We start from the raw sequence: 21,985 nt of genomic DNA, 5'->3' as shown, positions 1-21,985 counted from the left end.
TCTTCAGCTAGGATCTGATTTTATATTTCAGCAAGATAACGATCCCAAGCATAGTGCCACTATGCTTGGGATCGTTATGCCAGGGATTAATACTTTTGAGATGGTTTAATTCAAAGAATGGTTTTTAAAGCCAAAACTCATGGACCAGGACTAGAGAGGGTTTTAATTATGAGCAAAAACCTATTATTGATATTTCCAAACAGGGAACAAATAACTAAAACTATGCAGACCAAGTGTTGTTGCCAACTAAATGTTAGTTACTTAAAGTTTTACTTTTTTGCAATACTTTTGTACAAGATCCTCTTCAGTTATTGTAGATTATAAGTAAATTTATTTACTGATTAAATGTTACTTTTAATTTACTTTAGAAGTTATATAAAATGTCAGCTTATGTAATTTAAATATTATGTTATATAATTTTTTTTTAATAAAATTTTATTACATAAAAAATATGAAATAAACTTAAAAAATAATTTTTTATTTGTAAGTTTAATTTACATATGGTAGCATATTACTTTTGTTTAATTCATTTTCATATGCAAGTTTTTTTTTACAATTATGGTAATAACATTTTTTTAAATTAAATTATTTTATATGTAAATGGAAATTAGAGTTTGAGAAACTATTATATTATATAATCATTATATAACATCAGAGGTTGGCAAATTGTGGGCTGCGGCCCAATTGTGGGCCTTTGCTACATAATTTGTGGGTCCCAAGCCACCTAACTGCATAATATACAAAGTAGTGTAGTTGTGGGCCTTTTAGTTGTTTTCCAGGCTGTAAAAATTATAAAGCCTCCTTATAAAATACTCCCTAACACCAGATCTTGTCATTTTAGACATAGTAAAAAAATAATTTTAATGCACTCTAACACTGTAGCACTTTAAGACTTCAAATAAGATCCTTATACTTAAAAGTTAAATCATGCTAAAAAATTACTCTACAAAAATAAAAACATTCGAAAAGCACGTCAAAAATAATTAGAACAGTTTATTAGTATTCTAAAGGACTTTGAAGAAGCTGATATTTTAAAAGCAGAGGATGAACTAATTAACTTTCAATGTGACGACGAGTTGAGAAGAAAGGCACCAAAAAAAGATGAAGATGGCACTTTTGGTGAAAATTTAATTATTTTCTGGCATGCTGTCATGAAGGAACGTTTTCCAGTTCTTAAAAAACATGCAAATAGACTTATCTGTATGTATGGCACTAGTTGCCAATGCGAACAAACATTCTCAGCCATGAAAATAATAAAAAATGTTTACAGAACAAGACTGACTGACACTCATTTGAATGATCTTGTGCTAGCTGCAACAACAAAATACTCACCAAATTTTTAATTGTGTTTTATGTGTTTTTTTTCTTAAGTATGTATTTTGTATTGATACAATTATTAGTTCTATAATCTAATTCTATACTATATTCTGTTATATAGGTAATATAACCTATTTTATATATAATTTATTCATTGCTGTGGGCCGCAACTAAAACAAGAATTTTGCAAGTAGGCCCCTTTGGAAATATGGTGCCGACCACTGTATTACATAATGTAATTTTAAAAAATAATTAACTTTTACATGTAAAAGTAAAAAGTTTTTTCATACAATCTATTTTTACTTTTGAAAGTAAAAAAACTTTATAAAAAATTATAAAGTAAAAGTTGTTTCATAAAAATTAATTACTTTTACGTAGATGTAAATTTTATTTGAACTTTTAAAATTATTTACTTGTGTAAGTAAAAGAAAATCAAGTAAAAGAGCCATCCCTAGTTTAATTTGTTACATTTGTATTTTTGCATTAAGTTTGTATTTATTAAATTTGTATTTATTTAACACTAACCAAGTAAACATTATTGTGCTTTAAAAAACATTTTTATTGGATATTTATTTTGATGTTTTATAAGTTTAATTATAAAAATATTTATGTCTTAATAATTCTCATAAATTAAGTTAAATTTTATATTGTCGTTTAGTGATGAATTTGTAATAAATGGCGGTAACTTGGTTGTTAGTTTTGCAAAGTTCAATCATACAGGGCTTTACTTATGTGTTGCTACAAATGACATGCATAACGGAGTTCATACAAATGTGTCTGCTGGTTTTGTTCTGGTCAAAGGTACAATTTCATAAATTATGTATTTATTTTGGTATTCAAATTATTGTGTTTTTATTTTATTTTACTTTTGAAATAAAATTTAAGTTAGAAATTATTACACTTATTAGTTCATTTAAAATATTGATTTTAAAAATTAATTTACTCATTAATTCATTTAAAATATTAAAATATACATTGTATACAACAAATGGGAATTAGTTTGCATATTAAAGAAAAGTTGTGTTTTACTTTTATAATAGCTGTTGCACCAAAGATTCTAGAGAAATTTCCACAAACAGTATATGTCTTTCAGAATCACACAAATAATATATTCTGTAATATTTCTGGTCATCCAGACCCAGAGTTTATTTGGAAACATAAATCAGTTGTTATCACCACTGGAGGCAGATTTATAGTACACAAAAATGGAAGCTTAATCATTAAGAGCGTTGAAAAACAAGATAGTGGAGAATATACTTGTACTGCTAGAAACGTGGAAGGAAATGTATCGCAACAAACGTTTGTTAAAGTAATAGGTACATAATATATTTTAAAATGGACTAATTATAATGAATATTTACACAGGGTTGTGACTTCAGTTTATGTCACACACACAACACACACACACACGCACACATATATATATATATATATATATATATATATATATATATATATATACACATATATATATATATACACACACACACACACGCACGCACGCACGCACGCACGCACATATATATACACACATATATATACACACACATATTATATATATATATATATATATATATATATATATATATATATATATATATATTTATATATATTACTTAAAGGTAGTGATCACCATACAATATGGTGTGACAAAAGGGTATAGCCACTGACTATTTCAATACTATTAAAAATCATTATGTTTCAAAAATTTGAAAAAAGTTTGACTCAAAAAAAAAAAAATGGTTTTGACTTTTGAAAAACATTTCTACATAAAAAAAAGCAATAATTGAACACTCTTAATATTGTATATACTATATACTGTTACTGTATTTTATTAGAAAAATGTTTCATTAAATTAATTTTTTTTTCTATAATTTTTATTTTTTAAACTATAATGTATTATGTTATGAAAGAACAATTACTAAAACTACTTGAACAATTGAAAAACTTGTCAGTTAATACTGATTAAATACATGTTTTAAAATACATCAAGCAAATAGGCTAGTACAAGAAACTTTCTTATTTTAAGAATTCTATTTTCTTAATCTTGTGCTTAAAGTTTCTCAAATCAAGGAGAATTCCATCACATCTATGCAAAATAACTCGTGTGTGCAAATTAAATACTCAATTAAACTGTTGTTCTCCATTGTAGATAATGGTTTTTAACTTCATATTATGTTGATACAATATGTAGGTAAAAAATTTTAAAATATTCCTTAATCTCTTACTAAAACAAGTTTCTTATTGAAAATTAACTTAGTACTAAAAGCTTCTTAAGAATTTGGAGCTTCTAGCTCTAGTATCTTACAAAAAGTCTCTTATTGAAAAAAAAAAGTGTATTCTAAAAAGGAGAATGAAAACAAGTCTTGTATAGATATAACAAAGAACATCTAAATAAATTTTTAAATTAATGATTAAATAAATTATTTCTAAACAGTGTTAAAAACAAGAAACATAGTCATTTGTTAAAAAATGCACGAAAAAAAATAACTCTGAAGTCAATTTTCTGTGTTGGAATTTTTGCTTTTTCATTGCAAAACAAAACATAGGATAAGTTTTTAAACAGAGAGAGTATAGTTTTACATAAATGTACTTTTCTTTTTTTGACTTTTGCAGTTTGATTTCAGAGGGTTAGAATTATTCTTATTTTTTAGTTATCACCCGTTATTAGCATAATTGCCATTATAAAAGAATATCAGACAATATAAAAAGTTGATTTGTGAATTAAAAGTCATTATGCAAACTTGAATTCACCTGAATAAGATGATAGAGTGGGCAATACAGATGCTTTATAATATTATTGACACTTGAAATTGACTTTCAAGTCAATTTCAAGTGTAAATAATATTTGTTATTTAAAAAAATAACAAATATGTATGCATCCAAATTTAAAAATTGCAAGGTGATCATTTTACATAATTCAATGTTTTGATATTATGTCCCAATAATATTAATGTTTTGATATTATGTGCCAATAATATCAATGCTCTGATATTAAGTGCCAATAATATTAATGCATTGATATTAAGTAACAATAATATTAATGCATTGGTATTATGTACCAGTGATATTATTGTTTTGATATCATTTGCCAATAATGTTTATGTTTTGATATTATGTGCCATTAATATTAATGCAACTAAAATACTCATAATTGCTTATTTAACAATATTTACTTACAAAAATAGTTGAAACAAATTTTGATTTGTTTATTGTCCAAAATTTGTTCCTGCTACAGGGGATTGATCAAATAATATTTTTTGTGTGTGCTTTTTGTTTGTAAATGAGTGCAAATAAAAATAAGTTTTTAAGTATTAAATAACAATAATTAAAAATTTATATGCGTTAAAATGTATTCATTTGAAAACTAAAAGCAGCTAAGAAAATTAAAAATATAACTACGTTTAAAACAACAAAAAGAAATTTTAGGGAGGGGAGGGGGTACGCTAGGTTTATAAAAATTTACTTATATTAATTGTACATTAAAAATAAGAACTTTTTTGCCCAAAAAAGTTTATGAAAGTTCTGTTTGCAAGCTCATGCAAGTCTTGCTTAGGTTCTAAAATTAGATGGAATTTTTTTTAAGTTTAAAATTCTTTTTAGATTGTCCATGTACAGGAAATTTCAGAACTATCAATGGGACATTTAAAAACTTGAAAACAATTAGTTTGAAGTGGTAGCTGCATTTTTTTAAGTTCAATGGGTGATTAGGCCATTTACGATTTACCTGATCATTTTTTATTAATAAATTTAGTTGGATTAATTGTACTGGCAAATTTTCCTTGTAATTAATGAATTTGCTTTTCATGACTTTTAATGAAAAAATCAATTTGTATGCAAAAGTAACTTAAAAACTTGTTTTTACAAAATAGAGTCTCTAATTAATAAAAAAATAATTTTAACTGGAAAATGTATATATATATATATAAATAAGACAAAGTGGGGCAATTTTGTCTGAGTTTATTTTTACAAAATGAATTCACAGTAAAAATAAAAAAAATATGTTTTAGGCCATTCATTTTTTGTGTTTTCAGCATACAATTGTTCTTTGTTTTAGAAAAAGTAAAGATATTCAAACCTCCAATGAGTCGAGTTTTTACAGAGCACACTCCAATGGCACAATTGTTATGTGATGCCACTTATGAATCATCACTTTCTTTTAAAATTGAATGGTACCGTAACAATGAAAAGTTTCAACAAAAAGATGAACGTGTATACTTAGAAAAGAGAGCAAATCAACTGAGTAGAATTTTATATTTCAAAAACATTTCAAGGGAAGATGCTGCAACATATGTTTGTAAAGTCTATAATATGGATGGAGATAAAGTAGTTTCTACAGATGAAGCAAGTGCATCTGTTGAAGTTATTGGTAATACTTTTTTGTTCCATTAAATATTGTTCACAGTACTTCATACCATTGATTATATATTATATACCATCTCTCTAAGTCAAATGTAATATATAAATATACTATATATAGTAAGCTTGTTAAATAAGTTAAGACTTTTGATAAAAAAGGAATTATGAACATTAAAAAAAAACACTCAATCATTTACCTGTTTAAGATTATTTAAAATCTGTGTATCTTATAGCTATTGATTTGTTTAGGTATAGTAGCTTTTAGCTACTATACTTCTGCATTTAAATGGTTTAAAACATGGAAAATTAACTCTGATTGGTTATAAGCAGAGTCAAGCTTGTAGGAGAATATTTAACATAAGGGAATTCAGTATATTCAAATTAATTTGCTTTCTTTTGCTACAAGTTGTAGGCCTTGGAATCGAGTGCAGCTTCTTTGAAATTTCTATTTGTAAAAGTTTTTGTAAACCAAAATCGTTACTACAATATTTGGGACTATGTACCAGGTCTCTTATACTTATATAATTATGCGCAAACATTTAATTCAGGTATTAATTTTCAATATTTTTTGATTAAAAAAACCTGAAAAATTAATTGTTTTTTTATTTTTAAAAGAAAAATCATTGAGCTATATAATTAATATTAGTAAGATAAAATAGCTAAATAAAAAAAAAAAAGTATAACAAATTAACTAATTTTATAATCAAAAATGAGTTCAGGTTTAGCAAACAATTAAAAATAGAATAAAAATCTAACATTTAAGGTGTCCTCTTTTTGCTCGATAACAAAAAAGGCCTCACATCTGCATCGATTTGACCAATTCTATGTAGATCTAACATGGCAACTTTAACCAATACTCTTTTAAAAGCTGCTTCAAATGCTCAGTTAAATGAATTTGATGATTAGCTAACTGAGCATCAATTCATGACCAAATATTTTCAATAGGGTTAAGATTTGTTAATTTAGGATACTGGAGGAACAACTATATATATTGTAACTATAACTATATGTATTGTTTTCCAGCTAGTCCTAAAGTGGGAAACAAAAATACTATATATTAACTAGTGATGTAGTGATTAATCGGTATCGGCGTAATTGGTCACTTTGCACAATTGGAATCGGTATCAGCATCGGTCTTTTTTTGTTAATTTACCGATTTGCATTATCGATGGCATTTTAATATTTTTATCCTGCATTATGATAATAATTAAATAGTAAATAATCTAAACTTTATGTATTACTTAGAATTTTTTGAGAAATTTTTTATTTTGACTTTGTTTACAGGCAAATTTATTTATTCTTAGAATAATGTGTTTTTAGAATAACTTTATTTTGTATTGTTTTCTTGCTATACTTAAAAGTAACCTATTTAAGCATTGTTATCTATATGTATTCAAGTATTGCCTTCTATATTGCTATATGATTGTTATTTAGATATCTAAATTACTAATAAGTTAATAAAGTTGCAGGATCAAATATATATTCAGAATGACAGCAGCTTTGTTTGGAAAAAGTATTCCAATAAAATCACGCAGTTGGGTGTGGAAATATTTTACTAGTTCTCCTGAAGATCTTCAATTGCAATATGTAGCACATGCAAACTGAAGATTACAAGAGGTAACAAAGAATAAAAAGTGTTTTAACACAACAAATATGTTGTCTCAATACAAAACATAAAGAAATAGCAAGCAAAGAGTTGAATCTTAATGAAGAAGAAAACAAAAGGAGAGCAGAAAATGAGCAAAATGTGTTTAAGAAAATCAAGTCAACTGATGCAAGTTGCTCAAAACAGTCTCAACAAACTTTGTTTGAAATACTTGAGAGAAAAAAGCTCTGGGACATTAATGATCACAGGTCTAAATTAATTAAATATATTGTAGAGATAATTGCAGTTGATATTCAGCCTTTTTCTTGAGTAGAAGACATCGGATTTCAAAGATTACTAAACCATTCCAAGTAGAAAATACATTGCATTCCAAGTAGAAAATACATTAAAAACTCTGTTTTTCATAATATATACAACAAAGTCAGACAAAATATCCAAAAAGAAATTAAATGATATATTTCATTTACAACTGATGGATGGGCATCTACCATTTCTAAGCTTGATAGCTCATTGGTTAACTAACTATTTGTTGAATTTTGCTGTGTTTGCCCAGATATACATTAAAAATAAATCAACAACTTGTAAAAATATAGTAAGCCATTTTAATCATTCACCATCTTCTTTTGAAGCTTATCAAAAATATCAAACTCATTATCAAGTGCCAGAGAATAGGTTCAAACAAGACATAACAACAAGATGGAATAGTCAACGTTTTGTTTGAAAGAATTTTTGAACAGAAGCATGCTTTGTTGTGGTGTTGTGTTGTGTAACAGAAGCATGCTTTGTTGTGATGTTGTGTTGTGTAACAGAAGCGTGCTTTAATCCCATTTTGTTGTGATAATGACAACTCTAATCTAAAGTCACTGGGAAACAATTAATGGATTAATTTAGAAAAATTACTACAACTTTTAAAAATGTTTAATGATATAACAAATTTGTTAAGTGAGGGTGAAGCAATTGCATCTGCTATAATTTCAACTATACAAGTTATAAAAACCATGCTGGTTCAAGCTGAAAAGTCTCCCTTGATTATAGGATTAGGGATAACTTTAAAAGAATTTAAAAAATCAGCAAATAAAAGATTTGAAAAATATCTGAATGACAAAAATCTCATTTTAGCCACATTGTTAGATCCGAGGCATAAAAATAATTTTTTTCCAAATAAAAAAGCTGATAGTTGTTTTGAAAATATTATTAAATGGTTTGTAGATTGCTCAAAAAGTCTTCAGCAAAAAGATCGTATGGAATTTAAACCTGAGGTCAGTTTGTCATCAAGTACAATAAATCTAGATTTCGATTTTTCAAAATGCTTTGAAAATTTTATTAAAAATGAAAATACTTTAATCAAAAACACGTTAATATCTGAAGTTCTGCAAGAAACAGAAAGCAGGGATTATTTAAAACTGAAGAATAAAGTTTTAATTTATTTGAGCCAAGACATAATCATGCAACAAAGATAGTCCAAAAGGATGGTGGAAAGTAAATAAAAATAACTTCAAGCAATTAGCTCCAATAGCTTAGAAGTATTTATCTTGCCCTCCATCTTCTGTTGAAAGTGAACGGTTGTTTAGTTGTGGAGAACAAGTTTATTCTTTACGACGAAATAGGTTAAGCCCGGAAACAGTAGAAATGCTTATGTTTTTACATTACAATATTCGTATACACAATTTTAAATACTAAACATTGTTACAACTGCTATTAGTACTTTCTTTAGAATCTTAAAGTTATTATTTTTTTTGGTATTTCATTTTGAAGTCTCTTATTTTATTTTATTTTGAGAATATATATGTATATATATATATATATATATATATATATATATATATATATATATATATATATATATATATATATATATATATATATATATATATATATATATATAAATATATATATATATATATATATATATTGTTGTTTTGATTATGTAATAATAATCAATTTTTTCGATTTGAGAGTGATCAATATAAAGTGAAATAATCACAAAATAGATCAATAAATAAATAAAAGAGTAAGATGAAAAAAACAACTTTTTTACGGTACTTAAAGTTTCATGCCGTTTGCGGCACTCATCAGCCATATATTTAAATCAAGAAAAAACCGTTCAAAAATACAATTAAAAAACCGTTACAAAATTAAAAAAAAACAATGGAATGAGTTCTGACGTCAAATAATAATAATAGTAATAATAATGACAATAATAATAATAAATATAATGATAATATGGAAAAACATATTTTTTAATCGCCAGTGTCATATTGGGAAAGAAGGAATCTGTTTCTATGTCTACACTTAGAAACAATCTCACTCCTTTTATTCAATAAATTAGTATTTTTATAATATAGAATTTCATATTTTTTGGTGAGACATAATTTGCAAGATTTGGATGTTGGATTATATGCTTTACATTGCCTGAGAATTTTCCACTTAACTAACTATAGGGACTAAATTAGCTTCTTTTAACTTCCATACATGTTTTGAGAGTTCAGTATCATTTTTGTATTTAGAGATGTTAAATGATTTAATGTGATTAGCGTATCTTAATTTAAAAGGAGTCTCACTTATAAATGTTATAAAGTCTGGTTATAAATGTAGTCTAACATATAATCCTATAAAAATATCAAGTCCAAAACGGAACAGAGCCCGCAACATCATTTGGTTTAACCCTCCATTTAGTAAAAACGTTAGCACCAATGTGGGAAAATATTTCTTTAAACTTATTGACAAACATTTTCCTAATAATAATAAACTGCATAAAATCTTTAACAGGAACACAGTCAAAGTTAGCTACAGTTGTATGCCAAGTGTAAAATCTATTATAAATTCGCACAACAAATACATTTTATGCAACAATACAAACCTTAATCAACAGGACTGTAACTGCTATAATAAAAATCTCTGTCCGTTGTTTAATAAATGTTTAACAAGCAACATTGTATATCAAGCAACTGTAACAACAGATAATCTTGATTCATCTTCTAATGAAAAATCCTAGATTGGGATAAGTGAGACTCCTTTTAAATTAAGATACGCTAATCACGTTAAATCATTTAACATCTCTAAATACAAAAATGATACTGAACTCTCAAAACATGTATGGAAGTTAAAAGAAGCTAATTTAGTCCCTATAGTTAGTTAAGTGGAAAATTCTCAGGCAATGTAAAGCATATAATCCAACATCCAAATCTTGCAAATTATGTCTCACCGAAAAATATGAAATTCTATATTATAAAAATACTAATTTATTGAATAAAAGGAGTGAGATTGTTTCTAAGTGTAGACATAGAAACAGATTCCTTCTTTCCCAATATGACACTGGCGATTAAAAAATATGTTTTTCCATATTATCATTATATTTATTATTATTATTGTCATTATTATTACTATTATTATTATTTGACGTCAGAACTCATTCCATTGTTTTTTTTTAATTTTGTAACGGTTTTTTAATTGTATTTTTGAACGGTTTTTTCTTGATTTAAATATATGGCTGATGAGTGCCGCAAACGGCATGAAACTTTAAGTACCGTAAAAAAGTTGTTTTTTTTCATCTTACTCTTTTATTTATTTATATATATATATATATATATATATATATATATATATATATATATATATATATATATATATATATATATATATATATATATATATATATATATATATATATATATATATATATATATATATATATGTATATATATATATATATTTATTTATTTATATAAAATGAATAAAAACAACTTTTGATGGAACTCTGAGTTTCATGCCTTTCGGCAATCATCAGCCATTGTGTATTTTGTCACTTAAAATCCGTTTAAAAATTACAAATTAAAATTACGGTGGAACGAGTTACAAAAACAAAACAAAACAAAAACAAAAAGACGTCAAAGGCTTTAGTCCCCGGTGTCGAATAAGGATAGTAAAAATTTCTTTGAATGCCGGCACTTGATACTATTTCATATCTTTTATTTAGTAAGTTTTCTCCTTTATATGACAATATATGAAATTTCTCGTGGAGACAAAGGTTGCAAACTTTAGACGTTACATCGTGCTATTATTTTCCATGTAACAATTGGTTTTCTATTTTTCAATTTTAGCTTCCATATCTCTTTGGAAAGTTCAGTGTCGTTTTTATATTTGGTTACAATGAAAGATTTAAGATGGTTGGTGTATCTTAATTTAAATGTAGTTTCACTTATACTGAAATAAACTTTATTTTTGAATTGAGGATCTCCAGAATTTACAGTGGCTTGGTATACGACATTGTTAGAAAGGCATCGGTTATTTAACGGACAAATTTTTTCGTCTACGCAGTTGCATTTTTTTGATGTTTTTTTTTATCGCTTTGTAAAATTTTATTATGTGCATTTATTAAAGACTTGACATTAGGCATGCAACTATAGCTAACTTTAATACAGTTTCGATTAAAAATTTTATGAAGCCTGTGTCCTACTGGAAAGTGTTGGTTAATTAAAGCTACGAAGCGATTTCCAATTTTAATTTCAACATTTTTGCTAAACGAGGGGTTGTACCATATAATTTTATGTTTGCGATGTCTTTTTTGATTTTTGTTTATTTGCGGTTGGTAGGTGAGTTTTGAATCGTATCCTGATTTACGTAAAGCCTCTTCATACAGAATAATGGAATTATTGAAAACAGTTTCATTTACTGCCATAGTCCATAATCTTAACTCAATGGTGCGAGGGATCTCTTTTATTATATTAGGTGGATGGTTTAAATCAGAATGAACATACAAAAGTTGGTTATTAGGTTTACAATATGATAAGAACTGTCAATCAGGTTCAATGTTACATCAAGATAATTGACAATTTTAATATTACATAGGATGGAGATAAGTAGGTTGTTACTTTTAAAAATATATGTAAAATGCTTTTTGATTTTTTCCATTTGTTGGCCGCTTCTGTTTTCAAAAATAGCAAGTTGGTCGTCACGATACAAGCCAAAATTATTTTTATCGTAATGTTGAGAGAGCTGAAATAATATAAAAATACCAACTAGTTTGCACACTTCAGCTCCATCAAATGCTCTCATTGTGACATCAAATAATAATAATAATAATAATAATAATAATAATAATATATGTATATATATATATATACCTATATATCGGTATTGGCCTTTTCCTATTCATAGGCATTGGTATCGGCATTGGCCAAAAATATGCAATCAGTACATCACTAATATTAACATGGGTAAACCACAATTAACATTTATTTACATTAAATTTAAAGTTAAATTTACATCGTTGAACGTAAATTAACATATAACTACAATTAACTTTCAAAAGATTAGAAATCTAAATTTGATTGTTTTTGTCTTTTAACGATGGAGATATCGTTACAGATCAATGTGTCTTAGTGAAAAATTTCTTCTCCTAGATTTGTACTGTAGAGGTCAATATAAGAATCTAAGTAGTGCTGTTCAAGTGACATTCTGCAGCACAACTCCCAATAACAATCGAGAAGTTTATCAATCATTTCCTAGTAGTTTTTAACCCTATTGTATCCAAATGCTTGAATGCAAAACAGGCTCTTTTTTTTGTGTCATATTGTTTTGAGGACCTTCTGATTCAAACATCTGTTTTATTTGTGGTCCAGTAAACAAATCAGCTAAAACTTTGACATCGGATAGTTAAGCATTTTCTTTTATGTTTCTCTTCTGTAAACTTAAAAAGTTTTTTTAGGGTTGTAACATTGGTTTAAAAAAAAACAAGTAGCTCTTTCAACTGTAGTGACCCCCACCATTTTTTGGAGGTAAATACAGTAAAAATAATCTAATTAGGTTAAACATAATTAAAAATATTATGTAGAAGGAATGAACAACCACTAACATCAGATTGACATTACTAATGTGATGGTTACTGAAGGATTTATGTTTTAATATAATTCTTTGTTTATTTTATTAATCATTTTTATGAATAAATGTGATTTATTAAAAGTTGAAATATTTTATTAAATTATTATTTTGTTAGTGATTGAGTTTAATTCTTTCTTTTGTTAGTGATTGAGCTTAATTCTTTATTTTGTAGTTACTGATTTTGTACCTACTGATCTACAGTTAAATGGTAATTGTACATTCAATAAAACTGTAGTTCTTTCTTGGAACTCCCGCGTAGCTACTGGTACAACTGAATTCATCATAGAGTATTCATTAGCAGGTACTGATTTGTGGAGAAAATATAAAATAGTTAAAAATACTTATGTGCATTTGGAAGTTAACACGTTGCCTCCATCAGCACAGTTGTTGTTTCGTGTAACCAAGCAAGATAATGATAAAGTTTTTAATGAAACGTTTGTTAGTAATCCTAGTGGTGCTACCAAAGAATTGTGTGTCACACCACCTGGCGGTAAGTTTGTTTACTTTGTAGAAATTGTACATTAGTAACCAGTGAAAGGACTTGAGAGAAACATTGCATATCCTATACACGTTTAACTTCCTGATATTTTGTAGTTTTAACTCTTAAGTATGTAATAAAATATAATAACATATATAATCAATAACAAAAATAAATATTTTAATATAATGTAAAAAAAATGTGAATAATCTTTATAGGGCATGCAAAATACCGTGTTTTACTAAAATCAGTAATACCTCAACTACATTTTTCCAAATCTGGTAATACCAGTATTATACTGTTATTAAGAACAAAATTTAAAAATAGCACATTTTTTTAGCTTTTGTCAATTATTTTATCAAGTTAACAAAACATGGTTATAAAAAACATCAAGTAATTTATCATCTAAACTAAGCTTTATTTTGGTATTATTTTAGGTACTTAAATTACCACAACCCAATGTTTCAACTGTCATTTTGATTGGTTGCAATATATCAATAATACCAGATAATAAATTTATTTTGCTACTTAAATTACTTTATTTTGTTACTTAAATTAGTTCTTTATTTTGCTACTTAAATTAGCACAACACAATGTTTAAACTGCCATTTTGATTTGTTGCAATGTATCAATAATACCAGATAATAAATTTATTTCTGTAGAACAAAATTTAAAGCCTTTTTCCCAATAAGTCAAGCTTTTTCGAAAACACACTCTCTTAGATATGCTCAAGCAATTTTACATCTTGTAAAATCGCTTGAGCATATCTAAGAGACTTGTACAATTATCTTATAATCAAAGTACATGTTTTTGTAAAATGGAATCATTTTTAAAGAAATTTTTTAAAATTGTTTTCACGACTTTTCTGATTTTTTCTATCAAAGAATAATTATTAGTGTTTTTAATTTGATATATCAAGTGTAACATTAATTCCTATATTAGATTCAGTTTCATCATCAAAATAAGAATAAATGTTATTAATGTTTGTTATTTGGTAATTTTATTTTCCTTGCTCCATAGTGGAACCATTTTTTTTTTTGTATAAAACTTTAGATATGGCTAGTTAAAACTGTGTGTTATATATAATTGATGTTAAATTGATGGGAAAATCCTCAAAATAAGACTTATTACTGCAGCTTCATCAGTCGCAATTGTAACACAGTCTTTTAAATCAAGGTAAACCAAGGCCAATTTAGACTTCAAAATTTTCAAACATCTGCTTGCACTTTTCTGTGTACTCAAATAATACCAAAGTTATAAAACATTTGCATGAATGTTAACATCCATACACTGCCAATTCCTCAGTGATGCCCACTTGTCCTATATTAAACTGAACTTCACATCTTGTACTTTTAAAGATTGCAATTCATGAGTCTTTTTTTTTTTTAAATATTTTCTCCATAGTCCATAAAATATTTTTTGTACCTTATAGGAGTTTTAGTAATATTACCTTTAGCTTATAATCAGCTGCCAAGATCAGTTGACAAACTAACCTTTGCAAATGTCAAACCATTCTTAGCAACCATGCAAGAAATAGTTGCAGAAAATGATTGATTGGTTTCTTTATTAAAATTCAATTCAACTCGGTTTATATGATGTCTTTCATGAAATTTTTCACAGGTATTTTGGATCCTGTACTTTCATTACCACCTCTTTTTAATATTTTTATTTAGAGAACACTTTGAAAATGTGTATGAAGCTACTTTAATTTATTTTCCACATCAACAGTTACAAACACCATATTCTTTGTTATGCTTTAAATACTGCCATGTTATATTAGTTTCACTAGTGCTTTTTCTATTTTCTTTATGAGGTCTTGGTAATTCTTTGTTAAATACAATTTCGATATCTATTTATGCTATCTATTGAATTATGATATCTATTGAATTAGTGCAAAATTAAACATTAAAATGCTTTGGAGACTGTAAATTGTGATATTCAAAAACCACACAAGTTACAAAATCAACATTCTTGATAAATTAAAAAACCTTTCTGTTTACTTAAAGCAAATTGCTAGAAATTTTATTTTATTTTCAGAGCCTCAATAGTCCTGCTTGCAAGCAAGTTTACTATTATTATATTAATGAAATAAAAGAATGCAAATCATTTGTAAGATAGTAATAAAGAATGAAATAAAGTATATAATATATAAACTCTACTCTTCAACATCTGCAGGGCATTCGTCTGCTCTGGTAGTTGGCCACTTGAAAATATTACTATAAAAGTCTTGTACTCAACAACATGTTTTTCAAGTTTTTTCAAATTGTTGGTAAAATTGGCCATACTAAAATTATTAGTGGTGAAACCATTTATCCATTCTCTTGTTTGTATTTTACCCAAATTGATCATATTGTTGTAAAACTGGAAAAATTTCAATATTTGGAGGAGAAATTATTGATTTTTTTTGCCTCTTCCAGATATTTCATTGGAATTTTTATTTTTTAATATTTTTAGCCATATTTTAAAGGAGAGAAAATCTGTGGCATTGATCATCTTAACAGAATATTTATTGAGTTTACTTACTCTAACAATGAGCTCCGCATATTGCACAGCAGTGTACACCCGATCTAAATGACAGGTCAACCTTTTTATGTTTCAAAAGTTGATCACAGGGTAAAAATGAATGACCCATGATCGAAAAATAATGCATGATGTTTTGGAAGACTTTGTAATCTGACAAATTCTTTAAAAATTTTAATAATTTATTAATTCTGTTTGCCACATGAATCACTTAATAAAATAAGGTTCTTTGCTGTTGGTGGCAATTGGTTGTTCATATAATGAAGCAAAAATGTGCAAACCTTGTCTGGAGACTTTCTCCCACACCCTTCATTGTATATTTAGAACTTTGCTTGCTTATTTTTAGCACTATAAAAATTTAAAAATTAGCTCATGTAAAGTATTTCCTGGACAGGAATGTTTGGAAGGTGACTTAATTTTGCAGCTTAATTCTTCATTTTTATTGTAAACATCTGTTTGGGGGCAACCAAAGCATAAATTGAAATTTCTTTAGAATATGTTCTGAAGAAAACATGAAACTTTTATTCCTGGATGTTTTTTGCAAAAATTATTGTAAATTACTGTATAATATCGTTATATTCAATTTTGTATCCAAATACCTTATTGTTTTTCCAGAATAATGACTAGTCTTCACATCATACGACCTAATATGATCAATTTTTGAATACAAATTTCTCCTGGTATTTCATTAGAACTTTGTTTTTTTCTTCCTATATATACTGGTATTTTATCACAAACCTTTAAATCTGTCAATCTATTAAGTCGATTTGGTGTTATTACATGTAATGATATAAATGCTTTTTTTCAAATCCTAATTTTTCCCCCTGCAGTTAATATTATACTATAATCAAACAATTTTTTTTAAGGACCTTCTGTAGAATTCTTTCGTTTTTAATTTAATCTTCCAGTCATTTTCTTAGCAGACGGCAATCCAATTAAATTGTTTATTTTTAAAGTCAGATGCATTTATTTGTTTAATAGTATTGATACTCATTTGCAACAGCACTTTGTTGTAACAATGCATTCTGCATTTGCAGTCTGGAACATTTTTGGAAGCCATCTTGTTTTATTGTTTTTGATGTAGTTGCACATTTTCTCTTTTTTATTTTCTTTGTTAATATCCACTAATCTTGGGCATGGTTTAAACTCTAAGAAGCCACACTCAGCAACAACTATTTTAACTAAATATAAAATATCAATAATTAACATTTTTATAAATACATAGTGCCAACACAAAGTGGCACAAGTTCAGATGACAGTGTTTCAAGCGTATTAGCAATTTGCAACTTTGACTGATTGATTTTATTGATGTCAAGCGGATAATTTCAAGACAAACAAGTCAGTATTCTGAAACCCAGTGACTATTTGGGTGCGTGTAAAAACTTCACCAGAGCTGAAAGGTTTTTTTTGCAGGTGACTAAAACATTCTTTTGATAAGTTGCTGAACTTTGTCCTGCACAAAACTGTTGAAATAATTTGCGTTAAACTCTTTTGACATTTCAATAAACACCGACATTTAGTGGCTGCAGAATATGTGACAAGTGAGCTAGTAAGCAAATTAAGAAGATATTGTTTTCGATGCAAATAAGTACGGCTCAATAAGTGACATGTGTAACATGTCTATCTACGACTAAAATATGAATACCTAAAATTAGATAACTATAATTAGATCGATGTAATCTTCTGTGAATGTAAAATTAGATAAATATAGTTAGATAACTAAAATTAGATTGAACTAATTATCTGGAATTTTCTTAATGGCGGAAACATACACATTAGTGAACCACTGCACAATTTGCTTATCTTCCGTCCATCTGGATAGAGATGTAGCGCATATGGCATCATCTGGACCACTTTAACACTAATCTCTGTACAGGCGTTTTTTTGATTTAAAAATAATGTATGACGATTACCAGTAGTATTAATGCAATTTCCAACTGTAAAATATGTTTTTTCATTGTTGCCAACCAATTTCAATGGTCGTTTTGCACCACGCTGGCAAACTATATTTTGCTTACCTTGATCACCAGAGGAGCCAATTTCATCAAAATTCCACAAATGAAATGGAGTGTTTTTGTTGATACCTGCTACATTAAATTCTCTTTGCAGTAGTTGAAATACTTTGCTACTATTTCTTGCATGCAAGAAGCGGCTCTGAGTGATAAAATATTGCCTATGGCTCTGATGCTCAATCTATGACTCCATTGGATTATGAAAAAGTTATACCAATCTCTTCCTGGTGTACCATTAGGAAACAAATGAGATTGACATTAATGTTGCAAATAGTTGGTAACTAGTGTGATGACGTTATTGCAAGTTCTACCAAAGTCCAATTGGATAATTTGATGAGCGTATCTACCAAAACTGATTCAAGTTGTTTTGACAATGTCGTGCTTGAACCACTGCCAATTGTTTCGTATATGCCATGAACATGCCTGTGAAAAGTTGCTACTAGTATGCTGAATAATTTACCAGATTTGTTAAGTAAAAATTCACTGCTTTGTACTTTAACCACCACAAGTGCAACTGGCTCTTTGGTGTATAATTTTTCTTTTTACTTAGCATGCAAGTTGTTTCGAGGCATATTTTATATTAAAATAAATTTAACAATAATCCATTCGAAATTTATGCACAAAATTTATTGAGATAGCTTGGTCACTTGAGACTTAATTAGTAAAGTCCGCATTTAACAAGAGAGTAACTAGTGTATTTCATTCATTCATTAGAATCATTAAATAAAAGCAGTCAGTAAAAGTCATTCATTTAAATTTAGAAAAATTGCATTAAAAAAATTTTTTCAATACAAAAAATTTATAGTTAGAAATTGGTTGATCACTTGAGATTTAATAAAAAGAAAGCCGCATTTAAGCAGTGAGCTATTGCTTCACTTATTATTAGCGTATTTCCTTCAACCCCACAATTCTCCTTTTCCATTTTTTACTCATAACTTTATTTCCTAAAAAGCAAATTTAATTTTGAAAAAAGATTCTTGATCAGCATAAAAAGTTATACCAGAAAACTTTTTAAGTTCAAAGATATCAAATTTAACTTTCAAGAGTTTTAAGTTTATTTTTCAAAATAATAAAAAAAATCTTATTACAAACGAAAGTGAAAAAATTTATAACAAATTTTTTTCATCAAAAATAAAATTTGATATCTTCTTACTCAGAAAGGTGTTCTCTACAATGTGATTTGAAAATATTTTCAAAAAGATTATCCAATAAATAATTAAGAGCAAAAGAATAAACATTGTCGTAACTATTTCATTCTACCTGCTATTTCATTTTACTCCATTTTACTCTATACACTTAACATGCAAGAAATATATTTATAATATTAAAAAAATGAACATTACCAATAGTGTTTCAAAAAATATGTTGACAATATGTTAAATAAACATTTAAAAAAAAACAACCATTTACAACATAAAAAGTTATATTGAAATAAAGAAATATATTAAATACGAATTTAAAATATAAAAGTATAACAAATTTAAATACAAATTTAAAATATCAAAGTATAACAAATTTGCGAAAGCGGAAAATATTTGGATTAGAGTATACATATGGATTTTTTATTTATTTGTTTTTTACATTAACCTTATCAATTTTAAAACATTTATATTTTTTCTTTTTATTAAAGCGCCAATAAAAAACCCTCAAAACATAAGAGCCTTAGCTATGTCTGAAGGAGAGCTGAAAGTCAAGTGGGATGTAAGTAGTTATATGTTTTAAATTTTTGATTTAAATTTTTCTTTAACATGATACCGTCATTAATTGTATGATTGTTTCAGATGAATTTATGGATCTTCTTAATAGTTTAGTTGCTATGCCACCTTATCTAAATTTTTAGTTTCAATTTATAAAAAAACTCATCAATTTATAAAATGCTGGTTAAAACTTTTTATCTAATTATTTACCTTTTTATTGTTGGAAGAGGTTTTAATAAAATACAACTGTAAAAACATAGTTAAAAAAATAATTATATTAAATTATAAACAGTAAAATAATATCTTTTTTAGTTATATAATTTTAGTTAAATAATATAAATAAATAAATGTATATATATATATATATATATATATATATATATATATATATATATATATATATATATATATATATATATATATATATATATATATATATATATATATATATATGTATATATATATATATATATATATATATATATATATATATATATATATATATATATATATATATATATATATATTTTATAGCCTTTGATAAACAAATTTCTCGCATCCCCATCTGAATCAAATAACTTACTGTCAGACAATCAATACGGTTTTCTATCCTCTTGCTCTAGGGCTGACTTGCTAACTGTTGTGACTGAAAGATTTTATCGCGCATTAGATGGAGGCAGAGACACTAGGGCTATTGCTCTTGACATATCTAAGGCTTTCGACAAAGTTTGGCATGCTGGTTTTCATCATAAGCTTTTCTAATATGTTATATCTGTCTTGACAAAAAGTTTTTTTCTTTTCTATTGCTTATAAAAGATAGCTGATCTTGAATCTGATATCACTATTGTAACAGATTAGGGCTCCCAGTGACTTGTAAATTTTAATCTCAATACTGTAGACATTCCTATATTAATGAATGGCAATCCTCTCATTGAGTCCTCTACTTTATGTCTTCTTGGGTTATTGTTTACTACTGACCTTTCATGGAAACCATATATACAATTGGTTGCTAAATTAGCATCTGCTAAGGTTGCTTCTCTTTATTGTGCTTGCAACTTACTCTCTCCTGATTAAATTCTCTACCTCTACAAATCTCTTATTCATCCTTGTATGGATTATTGTTGTCATATTTGGGCTGGTTGTCATATTTGGGCTGGTTCTTCTAATGATGCTCTTTCTCTTCCTGACAAGGTTCAAAAACGCATTGTAAATGTAGTTGGACCTGCTCTATCTGCTAAGCTTGGGTCTTGATCACATCGTCGTAAAGTTGCATCTCTTTTCTGCAAGTACTCTCATGGACGCTGCTCTAAGGAGTTATTATCTCTAGTTCCATCCACTAAAACTCACTCTCATTATTCAGCAAAGTCTCATTCTTTTACTGTATCTGTTCCTGCATGCTCTAAAAACTTTTATGCATACCATTTTTCAACACTTAGGAACTCTCTCCCATCTTCATGTTTTCCTGGCTCATGTAATCTTTTATATATAATTTTTTAAGTTTTCTGTCAGCCATTTCCTTGCTCTATAACTCTATTCTTTTTTCTAGTAACTCCCAACTTAATAGTGGATGCTTGCAGCCTTGTTGGGAATGAATCAGAATAATTAAAAAAAAAATATATATGCACAATACTCTAAGTGGAGAAAAAAAGTCAGAGGATGGTCTTTTGGTAAATTAAAAATACTATCTTGCCTAATCATTATTATATAGAGAGTTTTTTAAAATGGTGGCAGGATGGTTTATGCTTTATATAAAGGTGACAATGGGTTGGTGTCCCGCCACATTCGGCCCCACATCGAGCGCTGTATGTATATATATATATATATATATATATATAATATATATATATATATATATATATATATATATATATAATATATATATCTACATCTTTGTTTTATTTAAATTCCAGATAAAATAATTAAAATAAAAATGGCAAAAAATAAAAAATGTTTTATATAAATATTAAACAAAATAATTAAAATAAAAACGGAAACACAACCGTTTTATTAAAATTCTAAATGAAAGAAATTATAAAAAAAAAAAAAAAAAGAGCCAGCCAAACAATTTTAGTAGATAGCACAGGAGGCGCTAGCTTTTTAGAGCAGCACCCATTAA

General features: G+C 26.9%; 1 protein-coding gene across 2 annotated transcripts in view; it reads left to right on the top strand.

Annotated features, from left to right (window-relative positions):
* Positions 1-21,985, top strand: part of LOC101237767 (fibronectin type III domain-containing protein) — a 72,403-nt gene that overhangs the window by 30,378 nt on the left and 20,040 nt on the right. For both annotated transcript variants that reach the window (XM_065817642.1, XM_065817643.1), the window contains exons 7-11: positions 1,976-2,118; positions 2,358-2,633; positions 5,375-5,686; positions 13,335-13,652; positions 19,803-19,873. In XM_065817642.1, coding sequence (XP_065673714.1) covers positions 1,976-2,118; positions 2,358-2,633; positions 5,375-5,686; positions 13,335-13,652; positions 19,803-19,873 — 1,120 coding nt within the window. The remainder of the gene's footprint in view (positions 1-1,975; positions 2,119-2,357; positions 2,634-5,374; positions 5,687-13,334; positions 13,653-19,802; positions 19,874-21,985) is intronic.

The sequence above is a fragment of the Hydra vulgaris genome, chromosome 14 (genome assembly GCF_038396675.1).
Source record: "Hydra vulgaris chromosome 14, alternate assembly HydraT2T_AEP".
Taxonomy (NCBI): Eukaryota; Metazoa; Cnidaria; class Hydrozoa; order Anthoathecata; family Hydridae; genus Hydra; species Hydra vulgaris.
This window is presented reverse-complemented; position numbering and strand designations above follow the sequence as displayed.